The 18135-nt window shown below is 48.5% G+C and overlaps 1 protein-coding gene across 3 annotated transcripts in view; it reads right to left on the reverse strand.

Moving 5' to 3' along the window:
- UBR4 (ubiquitin protein ligase E3 component n-recognin 4) overlaps nucleotides 1-18135 on the reverse strand; it is an 89317-nt gene that overhangs the window by 42018 nt on the left and 29164 nt on the right. Inside the window, exons 44-66 of one of the 3 annotated variants that reach the window (XM_077788201.1) lie at nucleotides 17364-17521; nucleotides 16088-16259; nucleotides 15738-15939; nucleotides 14243-14406; nucleotides 13642-13858; nucleotides 13042-13258; nucleotides 11667-11699; nucleotides 10520-10583; nucleotides 9968-10102; nucleotides 9477-9651; nucleotides 9110-9247; nucleotides 8557-8678; nucleotides 7889-8000; nucleotides 7275-7405; nucleotides 6961-7138; nucleotides 6673-6777; nucleotides 6062-6193; nucleotides 4819-4987; nucleotides 3919-4015; nucleotides 3427-3534; nucleotides 2834-2950; nucleotides 932-1141; nucleotides 100-249 (exon numbers count right to left, since the gene is read on the reverse strand). In XM_077788201.1, the coding sequence (XP_077644327.1) occupies nucleotides 100-249; nucleotides 932-1141; nucleotides 2834-2950; nucleotides 3427-3534; nucleotides 3919-4015; nucleotides 4819-4987; nucleotides 6062-6193; nucleotides 6673-6777; nucleotides 6961-7138; nucleotides 7275-7405; nucleotides 7889-8000; nucleotides 8557-8678; nucleotides 9110-9247; nucleotides 9477-9651; nucleotides 9968-10102; nucleotides 10520-10583; nucleotides 11667-11699; nucleotides 13042-13258; nucleotides 13642-13858; nucleotides 14243-14406; nucleotides 15738-15939; nucleotides 16088-16259; nucleotides 17364-17521 (3306 nt within the window). Of the gene's footprint in view, nucleotides 1-99; nucleotides 250-931; nucleotides 1142-2833; nucleotides 2951-3426; nucleotides 3535-3918; nucleotides 4016-4818; nucleotides 4988-6061; nucleotides 6200-6672; nucleotides 6778-6960; nucleotides 7139-7274; nucleotides 7406-7888; nucleotides 8001-8556; nucleotides 8679-9109; nucleotides 9248-9476; nucleotides 9652-9967; nucleotides 10103-10519; nucleotides 10584-11666; nucleotides 11700-13041; nucleotides 13259-13641; nucleotides 13859-14242; nucleotides 14407-15737; nucleotides 15940-16087; nucleotides 16260-17363; nucleotides 17522-18135 lie in introns of all 3 variants that reach the window. The other 2 variants (XM_077788200.1, XM_077788202.1) reach the window with 2 other exon arrangements.

Raw genomic sequence — 18135 nt, forward strand, 5'->3', positions numbered from 1 at the left:
AGCTGAGATCAGCTCTGCAAAAGCTCTTCTCTCCCATGAAAGAAATCATTATTGGAGTTTTCTTGTGGAAATCTGTAGATATGTCATGTTATTGCTTACCTCAGACAAAAAGTAGAACCAGGAGTGATCAAAGATGGGCGGGGGGATGCGGGAGTTTGTGTCTGCAATCTTCTTGATCTGGTAGGGCAGGCGCAGCACCATCTCTGTCAGGAGCTGAGTGTAGGCCTCAAAAACATCTGCAGCATGGCCCTGGCAGCAGGAGAAATCCCTCAGTCCCTGAGCACACCCAGTGCGGTGCCATGATGAATGACAGGGTGCTTTGCTGATTTTTTAAAAACAAGGGATTTCTGCCTCTTTGCAGCCCAAAGGATGTTCCAAAATGATGGATAAGAACCTGCACAAGGCCTTGAACTGGATGGCAGCTGTGAGGCTGCACTAAGCTAATCCGGACTAATAAAGCAGTTCAACTCAGGAGCTTTCAGCTTAGGAGACATTTTTACATTTAATCAGGCTTTTTGCACTGCACCTGCATGAACACCAAACCATGGCATAATGGCACCAGAGCGGTGGAACAAGCCTAGGAATTACTGTGGAAATTCCCATCCACCATTCCACTTCCTTGACACACTAAGTTCAGGAATTCTGCCTGCCAAGCACAGAGATGGGCTGGAGGCAGCTTCCCTTTGGCATGATTAACAACTCCTCCAGGAACAGCTCCACAGAACCCCTGGGCTAGGAGTGCACCAAGGGATGCAGTGAGAGATGGGAGAGATGCTGGGCTGCCCTGTGACAACTCGAAGCACTCCCAGCTGTAACTTTGTGCTAGAAGATGGATTCTGGTTGCTCTCCCAAGGGCAAACTCCTTGTGCAGGGCTGCTTTCCCAGCTCCCAGTGCAGGCCTGCATGGCTCCCAGCACAGGGCAGGACTCACCTTCACATACTGGCGGAGGAAAAAGGGGCTCATGTCAGGAGGAGAGGAAGTGGTGTGAGGCTTCAGCAGCTGGCTGGTGGCCACAGGCTCCTCGTCGTTCTGCTGGCTCTTCCAGTACTCCAGCAGGGACTTGAGCACGTGCAGACAGTAATCAACAGCACCAGAGCTCAGCAAGGCGGCTGCCGTGGCACTGGAGATCAGGGAGGAAGCCTGGAACAGAGGGAAGGAGCTGGATCAGGAACACACCTGGGAACCTGCAGTGGGGAGAGCTGGGGCAGCCCTGAGCACCTGCTGACAGTGTGGCCAAGAGAGCAGGTTTGGATGAAACTTTGCAGGCAGCTTTTAAGTTTGGGGTTTGTTTGAGGTTGGGGTTTTTAGGGTTTTTTTTTGTGTTTATGAAAAGCAACTCAAATATTTACAGAGACTCTTTTGAACAAGTGCTTAGTAAAGGAAAACAAATAAAATCTCCTCTTAAGTCTAATCTCCCCTCGACACATGTGCCAGAGGCCACTCTGCTGTGGATTAGACGACTAGGGCTTTTTTCCCTTCTTTTTTTTTTTTTTTTTTTTTTTTTTTTTTTTTTTAAAGTTGGGATTTCTATTTGTTTATCTGGGATTTGGCCAGCTGGGCGTGAATCCTGGTAGAGAAAGAGTCCCTGTTGCAGCTGCCGCTCACAGGCTCTGCTCCACCCAGGTATTGCTCCACCTGCATTCTGCAAGACGAGGAGCTTTGATTTCTGTGGGAAGCTCAAGTGAGTAACAAAGGCTGGAGAAAAAGCTACTGTAAATAAAACTATTAAAGCAGCCCTGTAAATCCAAACAAACCCCACAGCTCATAAGCTCATTAAAATTTGATGCAGTTCAGACTAAATTTTTTAACCTCTATGCTTTTTTATTAATCTCCTTCCCACCACACATACTGCTTTTTATGCCTTATTACTGTACCTTTTAGCAACAAATATCTAAGGAATCCTCTTAGCGACTTTTACGTTGACACAGCAGCATATTGCTTTCCAATAATCACATTACAAATCCTCTTTAACCCCTTCAGCACTGGTGAGATGCAAGTGAAAATCTGCCAGACCGTTTTAAGTAACATCATTAATGTGCTGCCCTGAGCTCAGTCTGGAACCATGCACAAAACAAGAGCATCCAATTGTCTTTACACAGCTGCTTCCTCCAGCCCCAGTTTCAAAACTTTTTCCACAAGAGTTCAGTAACATTACATGCTCCCTATGCATTTTTCCAAAGCCCTCTCACAGATTTTTCAGTTTTACACCTGTTATTTCAGTTAGCAGCTTTTAGATCATCTCTGATGAACAAAAGCCCCCCAAGCACATAATGGATTTCCAGAATGGTTTAGGTTGGAAGGAACCTTAAAGTTCATCCCAATCCATTCTCTGCCATGGGCAGGGACACCTTCCACTATCCCACATTGCTCCAAGCCCTGGCCAACCCAGCCTTGGACACTTCCAGGGATCCAGGGGCAGCCACAGCTTCTCTGGGCAATCCCCACCCTCACAGGGAAGAATTTGTTCCCAATATCTGACCTAAATATCCCCTCTTTCAGTCTGATCCATTCCTCCTTGTCCTGCCACTGCAGCTCCTGATGAAAAGTCCCTTTCTGTCTTTCCTGTAGCCCCTTTAGACCCTGGAAGGTGTTGTGGGCTCTCCACACAACCTTCTCCTCTCCAGGCTGAACATCCCCAACTCTCCCAGCCTGTCTCCACAGGGGAGGTGCTCCAGTCCCTGAGCAAGTCTGTGGCCTCCCCTGCACTTGCTCCCACAATTATTCTCATGTTGAGAACACCGGAGCTGTGTGCAGTGCTCCAGGTGGGGTCTTGTGAGAGCTGAGTAAAGGGGGAGAAAATCAACCCCTGACAAAGCAATTTGGAGAATGTACCTCACAAATGGAAGTCTTGGATCCTGACTTGGTCCTGGACATGAAGACACTGAGCAGCCTCATCACCACCAAGTGCACCTCGTTCACAGGGGAGCGCTCGTTTTTCTTGGACACATCCTGCAGGAAAAGACACATCCTGCTTGCTCAATCCCAGAGCTGAGCAGTGTCCCAAGCCTCTCAAGTTCAGTGCTCTGATCCTCTGGAAGCATTTCTAATTTAAGCTCAAGCAATAGGAAAAGGCAGCACAAATGCCTCAACAGAAGGGTAGGCAGAGGCCTGGCTGCCAGAGAACAGTCCCACACAAATGAAAAGCTTCATATGTCAATCATACATTCAGTCATCATGGCTCTTCTCAGAGTTTAATTCCAGCAAAACAAATTTTCATGCTCACTTGTGGATGTCAGACCCAGGAAACAGTGGGAGTTCCACTCATGTAATTTTCTACCTTACATGAAAGGAGGCAAGAGGAATAAACTGCCTGAACACAACCACACAGCAGTGTTTCTGTGACTTCCAAGCATTTAATTCCTCCAAGGAAAGAAACCCTATTTAGAAGGAGCAAATTCAGAGCATGAGCCCACACTGCACTTTACCTTTTTGTCCATGCCCAGCTCTGCAATCAGCTGGGACAGAAGGTTATCCAAAGCTCCCTTGTCTTTCTCATCATCTCCATCTAGGTCTGTTGTGAGCATCAGAATAACCTGGGAAGAGCAGAGAATTATTAGAGGGCAGGTTCCACATTATCAAGATAACTATCTTTCACAAAACAGAACTGATTTTATCTTCATTTATATGTGTTCTTTCCCAAATCCAGCCTGTGCCTCACATCCCAATATCAACATTCAGCAAACACCCACAAGACCTTCCCAAGCACATTGGAGCTCGAGGACTGGAGCCCTCAGGCTCCTCAGTCAGCTGTAAAGTCACACTGAGAAAGGGCACAAGTCCAGGAAAAACCTGTGGGTAAGGAATGCTTTGCAACAGATGGACACATACTGTGACCGGGCAAGAAGGAGAAAAGCACAAATAGAAACCAGAGATTGAACTGTTTGATTTGGGCTTAACTCTGAGCCCTCCTCACTCACCTGCATGTAAGGGATGGCCCGGACCCCTCCCACGTTCCTCAGCTGGGGGAGATTCTGCAGCAGCCGCTCCAGCAGCATCAGCCGGACCATGTGCAGCCTGGGGATTCAGAGCCAGCAGTCAGACACAGCACAGAACACACCACAGCCAGCAGGGTCTCCAATCTGCCCCAGAAACCCCCAGCCACCAAATCCTCCCAGGGAGGAGAGGACTTGCTCTGACTTCATGGGGGAGCAATGCCAAGGATGCAGAGCGCCTCTGACAATGGAGCCACACTGCCCAGGCCTGGCCACCTGGGCATTACAACTGTACGGGAACATCCTGCAAATCAGCTCCACACTGCCCTGGAGCAGGACTGAGCACCTGCTCCCACAGATTAAAAACTGCCCGTGCTCCCAAAGGACACTTGCATATGCTTTTGTCCTAACACTGAATTTCACAGGCTCCCAAGATTTTAGTGATTCCGTGTTAACTAGACCCATGCAGCACTTTTTCATCACTTCCTAGAGGCAGCAGTTTTGTGGGACACACACTGGGTGTGTTTATCACACCACATGATGATTGCACAGAGGGTGCACTGAGTAGGCTCCCCGGGGAATGGGCACAGCCCCGGGGCTGCCAGAGCTCCAGGAGCGTTTGGACAACGTTGGGGTGAAGAGGGTGAGATTGTTGGGATTGGCAGAGCCAGGGGTTGGACTGGATGATATTTGTGGGTCCCTTCCACCTCAGGACATTCCATGTTTTTGCAGTGGCAGTTTGCTCTAGTCTGTTTCTGACTCTCCACTTTGGTTACCCAGCAGTCACAAGTGATGCTCCTGGAACTGCAGCCCCGCAGCCCCCTCCTCTGCAAACATCCCCCAGAGCACAGCTCTTCTTCCTCAAGAGGAAACAAAGCCTCTTGCCTGTTGCTGGTGTGGACGTCCCCCTCTGCCTCCCCTTCCCCCTCGGAGCCCTCTCCCTCCTGCTGGCCCGTGGTGGTGCTGATGGCTCCTGTGCTGGAGCTGACGCTGCCCGGCCCCGCCGGGTGGCCCTCGGCCGTGGTGTCCCCGTAGGCGCTGCTCCGGCCAGACACTGGCAAGGAAAACAGGGAAACACAACATCAGCAACCCAACGAGCACCTTCCCTGCTCCGTATCCACCAGCACAGCTGAGCTGCACTTTGCAATCAATCGTGGTTCAAGGGAGATGCTGGCTTTGGTTCTCTTATTAAAGCCTAAAGAGAGGCTGGGAATGCATTTGTAGAAATATTTTCTTTGCCACCCTCATCTTTGTGGCCCAAACTGAACTGGTCCCACAGCAGTAATTCAAACTCAGTCAGACAGTGCTTGGATGGGCAGTGCAGACAATCAGACAATTTTTAATAGGAGGCTGTGATTATTTTTCCTGGGTATCAGTCCCAAACTAAAAAGAGAGGAATGAATCCTATCTCATCCAAACTTAACCGGCAGCATAGTGAATTGTCTCAGTCTTGCTCTAGGCATTCTGAGAGGCAAAGGCTCTGGGGAGACCTTGCTGTGGCCTCCCATACCTTACCTTATAGAGTACTGGGTTCTTATGAATAGGAGGGAGAGGGACTTTTTATATGGGGAGAGAGTGACAGGACCGGGGGCAGTGACTTTAAGCTGAGCAAGGGCAGAATTAGATGGGATATTAGGAGGAAATTCTTTACTCAGAGGGTGATGAAGCCCTGGCACAGGTTGTCCAGAGAAGCTGTGACTGCCCCATCCCTGGAAGTGTCCAAGGCCAGGTTTGACAGGGCTTGGAGCAACCCTGAGATGGTGGAAGGTGTCCCTGCCTTGGGGTTGGTATAGGATGATCAGTAAGGTCCCTTCCCAGCCAAACCATTCTGGGCTTCGATGATTCTGTTATTACAGCCCAGCAAAATCTGCTGCAGATTCTGCACTTCCAGAGAACCACAAAAGGCAGACAACATTCCATCTGTGGGCACTGGGGCAGAACCCACAAAATGATGGATAGCAGCAGCCACTGGGAACTGAGATTCCCTCAGTGCCAGGGGTCACCTGCATGAGCCCATGGTGGGCAAGGCTGTGGCAGCAAGGGTGCAGCAGGGAGGGAGCAGGGAGGGAGCAGAGCTGCAGCAGGGGCGCAGCAGGGGCGCAGCAGGGACGCAGCAGGGCTCACTCACCGCTGTGCTCCCCGGCCACCGAGTCCACGGCGCTGCCGCCGCTCTCCGAGCCCACGCTGCCGCCGTGCTCCGCGGGCGACGTCCGCAGCGTGGAGCCGTCCGTGGCCGCCGTGCTGCCCTCGTCGTCGGAGGCTGGAGCTAAGAGAATAAAGAGAGCTGTTACAAGTAAAAACACTGCCTGGGAACAACTGCAAACGACGCTCGCGCTACCAGGGAAAGGCTGCAGGGACAGGGCGTGGGGCTTGGGGCCAGCTCCAAATGGAAAGGGAGCTTTGGGGGCAGTGGAGGGGAGATATCCCGAGAGGAAAGCTTCTCTATCAAACACACAGGCATGCACAGTTATTTAAAGAGCAATGTCTGGTTGTTTATAAATGCAAAGGAAATACAGCACATGCTTTGTTTTGTCTGCTTTAGTTTGAAGAGAGGAAATAACTTCCTCAGAAGTCTACAGTGAGAGTCAATCAAAGCAGGAAAAAGCTGTAAGTACACTCTCAAAAATACAAGAAGCCAATAGTAATCACTAGCTCTTCCAAACCATATTTGCAAACCAATCTTAAGGCATTACTTAGGTCAAAATCTGAAAAAGAAGATGCCTTGCAGTGAACAGTTACCTGATGCTGTTGTGTCTGAGAGCGTTCCAGCGTCGAGAGAGGAGGAGCTGGGAGCTTGGCCGGACAGTCCTAAGCTCTGCAGTCCCAGGGCACTGCTGCTGCTCCCTGCAAGCAGAGAACTAGCTGTGAGCATCTTCCATTTGAGAGAATGAAGTTAACTCAGGCATTTTTTTGTACCTTTCATAGTTCTGCTATCATGCATTCACTGGTGATGACACCAAGAGTTTTGCCTCATTTCTTTCCCAGTTTTCATCCCCTTTTTGCCTGCCAAGAGTGCCCACATCTGACCTTGCTGATCTTGTTGCAGGCTCAGGGCAATAGCCAACTCCACCATTGTCTCGTCATCTGCATCTGGAGGGATATCCAGCATTGGAGGGAAGCCCTCTGCTCCAGCCAGGAGAGCCTCCAGAGGAGAAGGATTTCCATTGTTCACATTCTCAGAAGTCTCCAGAACCATGGATTCAGACTGTGGAGGGGAAACACAGTGAGATCTGTCCCCAGACCACCACCAGCAAGGGATCACTACAAACAGGTTCATAAGAACTAAATTAACTCAAGTCCTGGCACACTTCAAAGGCTCCAGGGAGAAGCTCTGGACTCACCACCATCTCAAAGTCCCCGTGATCCACCTCGCTCTGCTCCTGGCTCTCCTGTCGGATGTGCTCTCCATTTGCTATCCCAGAGCTCTGCAGCTTGTCTTCTGCATCATCATCATCATCATCATCCTTATCTCCTGAGTGGCAAAGCAGGAGTTGATAAATGCACAGCTCCTCATCCCATCCCAAACATAGTAGTTAATGCTGGGAAAAAACCCAAGCTACCCTCAGTTACCAAGAGACTCCCTGACACACCATTTGTTTCAATACTGAAAAACCTCTCTTGGATGGAACTCTGATAATTTTCATCTGCACAAGTCTTTAATGTGCACTGATTTATTAGAACCTGAAAACATGCATAGAAATACTAACTCTAGATTACTGCTCTCTAGATAAAATGATCAGATTTTCCTGTCACTGAAAGGGGAGTATCTCAGAGAGATCTCTTTTGTGAATCCCAAAATATCAATGAAAAGGTGAGAGTTTATTAAACAAAAAGGGGTTTAAGAGAGCAAAAGAAAGGAAAGAAGCTGATTTTAGTATTTTTTAGTCTCGGTTTATAACAAGACCACTTTATTTTCTTGTCCTTTCTGAGCAGTCAAGAGGCCATGCTGGCGTACCCATGGGGGTGTTGCTGCGGGGGGACGATGGCAGGGTCACGTGGCGCCGCTTGTTCCGGGGTCTCAGCACCCTGATCAAAGCTTGCTTGCAGGAAAAGCTTACTGCTGGGTCCTGCAGGGTGAACAGTCCATCATTACACTCATTAACCTCCAAGTCCTTTTTCACAGCATTTGGAAAGATGATAAAAATACACTTGTGACTCTTGTCAGTCATGGTTCATGTAGGACACGAGTCAACTCCCACAAAGCAACACACTTGTAATTCCACACGCAGCACGTGACAAACATTACTAGAACACAAGGAGAGAGGGAGAATCCTCCTTCATTCACTTCTGGCTGGGTGTTTTTGGCAGTATTTTGTGTCTGTACTATGTATTCGCCCACATTCAATTTTTTTCTCATTACAGAATCATGGAAACATTTAGGTTGAAAAAGCCCTCTGAGATCAAGCCCAACCATAAACCCAACACCGCCAATCCCCCTAACCCATGTCCCTAAGTGCCACATCTACACTTTTAAATCCCTCCAGGGGTGGGGACTCAACCACTGCTCTGGGCAGCCTGTGGCAGGCTGGAACACCCTTCCACAAAGAAATTTTTCCAGATGTCCAATCTAAACCTCCCCTGGTGCAATTAGAGGCTGAGGCAGGGCAGAGCAAGGTGACATACTGGGCAAAGTAACATCTGCATGTAGATCTTGGATGCAGTATGGATACAGTCCAGCTCACACGTGCAGTATCCATGGATAATATCCACCAAAGCATTGACTGTGGCTTCAACGTGAGTGAGACCTAGCAGGAATAAAAGCAGGACTGAAATCAGCTCTCTGTATTTCAGTACAGAATGAGGCACTGCAGGAAGCATCTTTTGTTTGCAGACTTCAAGGCACAGTGTTAACAGCACAAATATATTGATTTTCAATCCAGACTGAGCCAGTCTTGTCTGTCTGATGGAATATTGTGAACTCATTACACCAGCACCACTGAATATCCTCTAACCCCACCCACGAAGACAAATGTGGGTAAATCAATCATCAGTCCCTTCTTCCTGGCACAATACACATGCCCCTGAACAAAAGCTTTGAAGCAGAATCTGCAGCTCCACATCACAAAGCCCTCAGTGCAGCACTAGCATTGAAAAGTCATGTTATCTGCTCACAAACTTAAAACAGGCCCCTCCAGAAGCCACAGGCTAGCCAATAGTAAAGGAAGAGCTCTCCCACCTGGCAGGCAGGCAGGGGCCAGGAAGGCGTTTTTGGGTTTTGATGCATGGAGCTTCCAGAAGTGGTTCACCAGCTGGGTAATGAAGGTGCAGCCCTCTCCTTCCGTGTGTTTCTGGGCCTCCTGCCCTTCTTCACTCTCTGCACAGATTAAAAAACACCTCTCAGAAATGTGCAGGGGAAAACCTTAATGAGGGTAACACCAAGTTTATTTGAAATGGCTTTTTTCAGAGGCTTTGATGTTCTCATCAGCAGGATATCACACACCTACCAAATGTGTCAAAACCAGTCTCTGCCACTCCAAACCTGACACCCAGCACAGCTTCAATTATCACAACAGAAACTTAGAGAAAATTACAGACTTATCTACCTGTTTCCAGCTGTGGCAGCCTGGATTCTGTGTAGTGGACCAGATTGTTGGGTCTCATAATAGCAATGGATCGAGCAGTGATGACCAGCCTCTGGAATACCTCGGGATCAAGGTCCTTTCCTTCTTTGGTTGAGGAAGTCAAATACTGAATGGCTTTGCTTAGCAGTGCTTGATCCTGTAGAGCGAGACATAACACAGGCAAAGAAAAACAACTGACTGCAGCACAAGAAAGCAGCTGAAGCACAATCACAGGACAGATCCTGGGGAAACCTGGCACCTATTGTCTAAAGAAGGGCAAGCAATGCTAACAGGTCACAGCATCACACAGATCTGGTGAAACAGAAAAGCCAGCAGGGCAGGCAGCAGGAGCTAAAGGGAGAGGGGACAGGAGGTTTGTGCTGCATGGAGGAAGGGCTCTCTAGGGCTTTTCTACACCTCAGCCATGACCTGGCAGGTTCCAGGAGCCCCCAAATCCATGCCCTGGGCAGTACCTTGTGGTTGTGGTAGGCTGAACGGCTGGTGTGCAAGCTGGCCAGGAGGCTCTTGGTCTGCTGCTGCACGCTGGAAGGGGCTGGCATGGACAGCAGCACAGTAGCCAGTTCCTGAGCTGCAATCTTATTCTTCTCCTAAGAACAGACAAGCCCCATTATTCAGTATATTTACCATCACTCAGTGTACCTGCAGCTCCCCTCCCTCAACACCCTTTTGATAGCCTCCCTCCATTTACTATTTGACATTTAGGGAACACTTCACATGTCTACACGAGAAAAGTCCCTTTGAGATTTATGGGCTCCTACCCTGCTGTTTCTGTAAACGAGGTCACTCCTCAGCACAAAAAGCCCACCAGCGCTAAATGCAAATGCCAATTGTCATTCTAAACTAGTTTCAAACGCTTTTGGCTAAGGCAACTTTCAGATCAGTGCTCTGAGCAAAAGGGATGCGGCTCTGCTCCTATCAGGCCCCCGGGGCTGCAGGAGGTAGTGCTGAGCTCGCCCCTCCTCCCCAGCTCCAAAGCTCAGGAATGTATTCAGAAAGTTACTTGCCTTCTCGTTGACTGGTCCCACTGCAAAGCAGCTTTCCAGCGCTTCTAAAGAACTCACTACTAGCCTGGAGGGAGAGAGGAAAGCAGGTTTGAGTACAGCAACCCTTCTCTCTCCTTAGCACTTTGCTTTATGCGGGCTACAGTCATGAGTAGCTCAGAGACAGCTAACGAATGCCAAGTACAAAATCAAAGCATGATAAAACCTGCCACAGGCACCATGCATATCATTTCATTGTGTTACAGACCAGAGTTAAACCTGGCTCGCGCTCACAGACAAACTTAGGACTGCTTTAATAATCCACAGCTGAAAGACAGGGGCTTTTCTCTCCCAAAGAGGATAAAACATTTCCTTACGCAGCCTGCAGCAGGGATAACTTGGATTGTCTTGACAGTCCCAATTCACCATGGCCCCCAGACGTACAGATGACTGCAGATCAAGGCTGGCTATGACACATGGGAAAAAGCGGAACCGACTTTGCTAAGGGAGCAACGTTCTACTCGCTTGCTATTTTCACACAGGTTGCTCTTTCCAATTTGGACTTTCAGCACAAAATATTCCAGAGAAAAATTAACTCAGAGCACTGGGTGTGACCCCAAGCGAGGGATGCTGAGGAATCAGTGAGCAGGCTGGGAAAACACTTGTCCCGAGGGAAAACTTGATTTACAAGTGGCAGCAAAGTCCCTGTAGCAGCACACAGTTCAGGTAGAACTACCTGAAATGCCATCTGACACACCAGAAGGAGCAGGAAGATACAGGAAAAAGCAGGGAAGAGAGAGCATTAAGGGGAAAAATAGCAGTGTAGGATTGGAAGGTAGAAGGAACAATTGTCTGGTCTGGTGGTGATAAATAACATCTCCCTCCCCACAGCCACCCTCATACAGCTTGGAGGGAACAGAAGTGGGATAAGAAGGCACAAGGAAGGAACAAAGCAGAGAGGAGTCTGTCAAATAAGCAAAGTTATGCCGTGTAAAGCAAAAATCTGCAAACCACCTCATCTTTTGCTAAACCATCTGCCATGCAAGGACCAGAATGTAAAGAAGCAAATGTCACTTGGAAAACAAAAAGAATCCCAGTCACCAAAAGCCACACCATGTGTTCTGTCTCTGACACACACGCATTCGTGCAGAGAAAAGGATGCCATACTAACCGGTCCAGGATGGTTAGGGACTCAGTGTCAGAACTTTGGGGGAGCAAAGAAAAAGGAAAAAAAAAAAAAATGTGTAAAGCTCACAGAAAAACTCCCTAGAACACAATCTAAGCAAAAGGCAAATTAAATGGGGAAATCAGGAAGCCAGGGGAGCGTCAGTCTAAGCAGGGTCTCTCTACCTGGGCAGCACACAACGGTCTGGAGCAAAACAAAGACAGAGATGAGCCAAGTCACCTCACACAGAGAAGCCAAGCAGCACTTAAAGCACCACCTAAAGCACCACCCAGGCTTAAATTCGAGTGCAGACACCACACTTGAATAGAAAAGCTGCCTCCTGCCTGCCATCAGCTGTTCCTACTCCAGAGGCCCTTCAGAAGGTAACACCAAATAGGGAGAATATTTTTTTATATCTGAATTTTTAGAATATAATCCCACTGCTCTGAAAAACCAGAGAGTATGTCTGTGCTGAGAGGGACATCTTGTGGGGATGTCATGGCAGAGGAGGGAAGGAAAGGGAAAATAAACACAGGAAAAAATCCCATGGACTATTAGACAAAATATTAAAGGATGGCTGAACAGGTCCTTCAACTGGGCCTAAGTGGCACTTCAAGTCCTGAGCCTCCACCTGAGAATTTCAGTCAGACAAACTTAACCACTACTTCCTTACAGCTGAGCAGTGATTGTTGCCTCTGAAATGCTCATTTTTCAGCAGTACCACTTCCTCTTTGAGCTGTTTCCCTCCTGTCCTTGCTGCTTTTACAACCCTTATGATACAGACTGTATGAGTTCAAAGGAAAACAGAGCATGGACTTAAGAAAGAACACAGGTTCTTAAACAAAACTACATTTATGTCCAAGTCACCCTTGGGGTTTGGCTCTCAGCATGGATATGGGGGTTGAAAACCCAACACCTTCCCCAGCACAACAGCTCAGCCTGAGGCACAAGGCAAGTTGGTGGGAGCCACAAGCCTAAAGCAGGGTCACACACAAAGCCCTCCTCAAAACTGAGCTTAACTTCAGAAAGGCCTGACCTTTGTGAGCTCCAGAGACCAAAAAAGGGCCAACTTGAAATGAAAGAATGTACCACAGCAGCAGAAATTGCTTTGAACTCCTTGAGACTGCTGAAAAATGAACTAGGCAGCACAAGCAAGCACACAGCTCTACCCATCTACTGCACCAGATCAACCAAGAGCCACCACAAACCCTCCTACCAAGATAATCAAACCCAGATTTCAGTTGTTGCTGTGTAAGGCAGTGAGAACAACTCATGAATTCCCTCCAGTTCTCCAAGTCAGGAAAAGCACATGAGTGCACCCAAGTGCCTGCCACAACAACAACCCATTTCCAAGGAGAAACAAGGGAAAGACTGGAAATACCTCTCCAGGACAGTCCCACTGGCAGCAGCAGGGGCAGCAGACTCGGTGTCCCCAGTGCCATTCCCTTGGTTGAGGTTTGGGGGACAAACGTTGCTCACAGAAGCAGATGGGAAGTCCTCGGGGGGCTCGTCAGGCCAGCCAAACTGCTCTTTGGTTTTGCCATAAATTTTAATGGAATCCATCATGGTGACTCCAGCAGGATCCACAGAAGCCCCAACTGTAGCGATGAGAGAAATTTCTTAAAAACTGAGAAAACTGTAGCTTTTGGATACAAACCAGCCTCGTTTCACAGGACCAGGACAGCAACTACATTGTCATTAATACACAGCCACTGACAGTGCCATCTCCTTTGCAAGGCCACTTTCCTTCTCTTGCCTCAGTGCAAAATCATTGAGCTGGACTACTGAAAGCTCACTCACAGCAGCAAGAAACTGGGCCATCAATAAAGTTATGAAACGTTCAGGGTTTCCCCCTCAGACTGTTTTTGCAGTCAGGGCAAATGAATGGATTGTGGCAACTCCCTGCTGTGAGGCGAAGCAGCTTCACCCCACCCAAACCAACCCATCAGCTGGTCAGAGCAAGCAGTGCACAGAGCCTTACTGAAGATGGTGAGCTTCTTGTCAGCCTGCAGGGCCTCCTCGCGGGTGAAGGGGAAGTCAAACCAGCGGGCCCGGGTCATGTTGAGCTGCATGGTGCGGCCGAAGATCTCCAGGTAGGAGGGAGCGCGCTCGATGGCCTGCGTGCCGATCTGGATCCGCATGCCCGTCATCACCATGGTGCTGTTGTTGTTGGTCACCTCGATGGTGAAACCCCCGGGCTGCAGAGAACAAACCAGAGCTCAAAGGATCTGCATGCCCATCATCACCATTGTACTGTTGTTGTTGGTCACCTCGATGGTGAAACCCCGGGGCTGCAGAAAACAAACCACAGCTCAAAGGATCTGCATGCCCATCATCACCATTGTACTGTTGTTGTTGGTCACCTCGATGGTGAAACCCCCGGGCTGCAGAAAACAAACCACAGCTCAAAACTCCCTCTGAAGGCAAGGACTCTGTACAGAGGTGCCTCCACTGTTTACTGAATTAGAGTATTTGTGCAGGGTCATTTGAACAAAGCAGTCTCCTTAAGGCAAGGCATGGTATCAACATGAACAGTAATGTCATCCAGAAGCCCAGCAGAGTCCCCAGACTGCCCCACTCACCTTTGTGTTGGCCACATACATGCCCGTGGAGTTGAGCCGGTGCTTGATCTGCTGGGCATTGTAGACCTGCAGCAGGTCATTGCCCCCGAACTCCACGTCTGTCAGCTGCTGGTTGTGCTCAAAGAAGTCAATGGGGAAGTTCACCTGGCTGGATGTGCGAGTTGCTAGAAGGGGAAAGAGATCCTTATGACAAAAGACATTCTAAACAGGCAAAGTTGTAGTAAAAAACCTGCAGAAACAACTCACGTCCTTTGGAAAGTATTTCTATATACATCTGTTGGATTTTTTACTACTCAAACTTAGGAAGAAGGTGAAAAAGAAGGACTCGTCTCTGTCTAAAAACTTCTATCTTCTTTTATATATATTACCGTATTTTAAAACTTTAAACTCTGAGTTTTCTACTATGTGATATTATACACTTTTATTTAAATTATGCACTAATAATCTTAGTTTTATTATTTAATTTTGGAAGCCTTCTGTACAGCTTCAGGTCAAATGCGGTGTTCTCTTGAGGGTCAGTGCCTACCAGCACAGAAAGCCTAAAATTCTCAGTAACCAGGGTTCCAACATTCATCTGTGGAAATATTTTATCCACTTAGCCAGTACTTAGGTAATTGTCAGAATGACTGTTGTAAGTATTTAGATGATGTATATCAATCTTTACATCTCCATTAGTGTGCTGGATTGCAAGATAAGTGTGTATTCTCTTTGCCATCTGTTAGAGGTGGGGCAGTTATCTTCTGTTCATTGGGCAGTTTTCTTTCTCTCTTCCACAAACCAATCCTCCCTCGAGGAGATAGCTTCTGTTATTAATTATTAATTATCTTTTGTTCATGGGCCATTGAGTGTCCCTGCATGGCTGAGAAAATTCCATCATCCACTGGGAGATGCTCCCCCAGGGGAGCAGCCAAGCATTCCTACCTGGATATAATCTAAGATTTTGGGACACCACAGCAGCCTTTTCCCACTGCATTCCCAGAGGAGCAGCTTTGTTCCCCCTGCACTCCCAGAGGAGCCCAGGCCCATCTCCCCCAGCCCTGGAGCTCCAGAGGAAAACTCCCCCCTTGTGCAGGATCCTGCTCCAGCAGAAGCACAGCTGGCACTGCAGGAGGGCTGAGCCCCCCTGGGATGGGACTGTGCCACCTCCCTGACTGTGTCAGTGTTGTTTTGTATTACTGCATTGTTTATTTTATTTTAAAAAAATTCTTCCCAAATAAAGAACTGTTATTCCTGCTCCCATATATTTGCCTGAGAGCCCCTTAATTTCAAATTTATACCAATTCAGAGGGAGGGGGTTTACACTGCCCATTTGAGGGGAGGCTCCTGCCTTCCTTAGCAGACACCTGTCTTTTCATACCAAGACAGATTTTGGCACCTTGATCCTTTTCTACGAACAGAAGATAACTGCCACACCTCTAACAGATGGCAAACAGAACACACACTTATCTTGCACCCCAGGACCATGAGTCACAAAGGCCACGGGAGGAGCCCTTACTGATGGCGGCTGCCTTGCGCTTGCGCACGGGTTTCATGATGCTGATGACGCTGCTGGGCTGCAGAGAGGGCTGCAGCCAGTAGGATGTGTTCTCCACGTTGGCCATGTAGATCCTCAGGCTGCCATCCTCACACAGCAGGATCATGGTGGTCCTCTGCTGCTCGTTGCAGGCCGTGTGACGGATGGCCACCATGTCCTGGATCTGCAAGGCAAGGCAAGGGCTTGGTAACTCTTGACTGGAGAAATAAACTCTTTGTATTAGAAAGGCTGCCAAGACTCTGGAAATCTGGTTGATAGAAGAACAAGAAACCAAATTTTAAGTGTCAAAAATACAGGGAACCCTGACTAACCTTTGCTTTGGCTGGCAAGGTCTTAATCTCCTGAATGAGGAAGGTGTCTGGCTTCACCATCACCACCAGTGGGACACCCGTGGTCTGCTGGACACAGCACACCAGGCCAGGGTGGTTCATCACCTCAGACCACTGACACAGGGCTGGAGAAGTCTTACTGCCACCATTGGAACTGCAAAGGACAAAGGGAACAATGACATTTGTTTAAGGAGCAGCACAAGCAAAACCACACAAATTTCACTGCGCTCAAATCAGTTAAAGCTTTGTCCTGAGCAGGGAATCAAGCACTGCATCGATGAACAGTGTCTGGTTTACAAGTGAGAAACCTGAAACCATCACCACAGTGGGCAGAAACCACGAGTACCCCTGTCTTCAGCCCTGATCCTTACCCTGCAAACTTGAAGAAAAACTGGCTTAGTGTTGCATTTTTGCCCCAAATCAAGGAGGCAATTTATAAATGGCTTTCAGCGATGATTTTATCTGAATGGATGAACAATTCCATATTTCAACACACCTAGCAGCAATAAGCAAAGGCTACTGCAGGAGAATCAGTGTCTGCTCACTGGAAAAAGTGGAAACAGAACTGCAAAAAGATTAAGGCAAACTCAGCTGGAGTTCAGGAGCTCTTGGAACCTGACCCTCCTTCAGAGCCCACTAGTGACAGTGCCTTTGTGTCAGGCCAGTGAAGAGTCTGTGGCCTGAGTGCCCAGCCCCTGCACTGTGTATCAGAAAGCAAAATAGAACTGTCTTTTTCTTGCCACATTCATAGACTAAGAGATTGGTTTCCCTCAAGGGAGTCTGAAAATCAGCCTTAACATGCACAATGCACAAGGTCCACTGCAGCAGTGGTGCTGAAAGGAAACAAAGACTTCCTTCCCGGCCGCCTCGGCGAGGGCGGATAATCCCATCGGTTCCAGCGGCTGCACCTCGAGCAGCTCACTCTGTGCAGCTCCACTGCTCTGCACACACCTTTCTGCTCTGAAATCCTGCTGGGAGGACAAAATGCATGTGTGGCTCACTGCTGAAACAGCCAGTTTTGGTTTCTAATCATTCTGCAACTGGGATATCATGGAATTCCTGAGCTGGAAGCGACCCACAAGGATCACCCAAGTCCATTAGGACAGAAGAACCATGAAAAGTAGCAAGAAATCATCGGCCAACAGGGAATCTTCACCGCACTGCTTGGCCATTCAGAGCAGGGATGCTTAATAATACACTGTATTTATTAAAGAAAGAAAGAAATAAAAATGCAGGGAGTGTTCCCCAGGATCCTCACCTCTTGATGTTAATTGGGAAGAGCCGCTGCACTTCCAGGCTGGCTCGGCTGATGGTGGCTGCGAAGGATTTGCCTTGGCAGTAGCTGAAGAACAACATCTGCAGCACGTGGGAGTAATAGACTGACACCCCCCCTCCTGCCACCTGGCCATTGCTGTCCTGGGGGATCCAGAGAAATGCCAACATTTAACACAGACACAAATATCCCCAAACACTCTGTCAAGCTTTTAAATTTACGATGGAATTATTCCCAAAGCCGCCCCTCCTCCCCAGCAGTAAGAGAACAGAGCCCTAAATGACAATTTTCTAAGCTGAACTCCTGGGTGAACTCATCCATCAGACACTTCAAAGGCTCTGGGAGGGGATGCTGAGCCTGCACACCCGGAGGCTGTAGGTAACACCCTCAGCGCTGTGTGACAGTGTCACATGGAGTATCCCTTGGATGCCCAGCTCATAAAAGACCTTCCTGAAAGCCTCCTTCCCATCTATTCCTGTTTTGAAGCAGCTAGGGTAAAAACACTAGAGAGATTTTAAAGGTCATCCTCAAGAGAAGAAACAAAGCCTGATTGCAGCTCTCCAGCCCCAGCCATGGTGATTTATCCCTTCTGCTCTGGCACCTTTGGAGTGCCTTGCTCTGAGAACAGCACTGCTCTGAAGGCATCTCCCCGCTGAGAAATCCTGCTGGGCATGACTTCAGAGCCAACCATGGAAAACATGCTCTATTTTCTAGATGAAAGGATCAAGGGGTTTAATTTTCACCCCCACCTCCTTTT

Source organism: Lonchura striata, chromosome 24 (assembly GCF_046129695.1).
Source record: "Lonchura striata isolate bLonStr1 chromosome 24, bLonStr1.mat, whole genome shotgun sequence".
Lineage (NCBI taxonomy): Eukaryota > Metazoa > Chordata > Aves > Passeriformes > Estrildidae > Lonchura > Lonchura striata.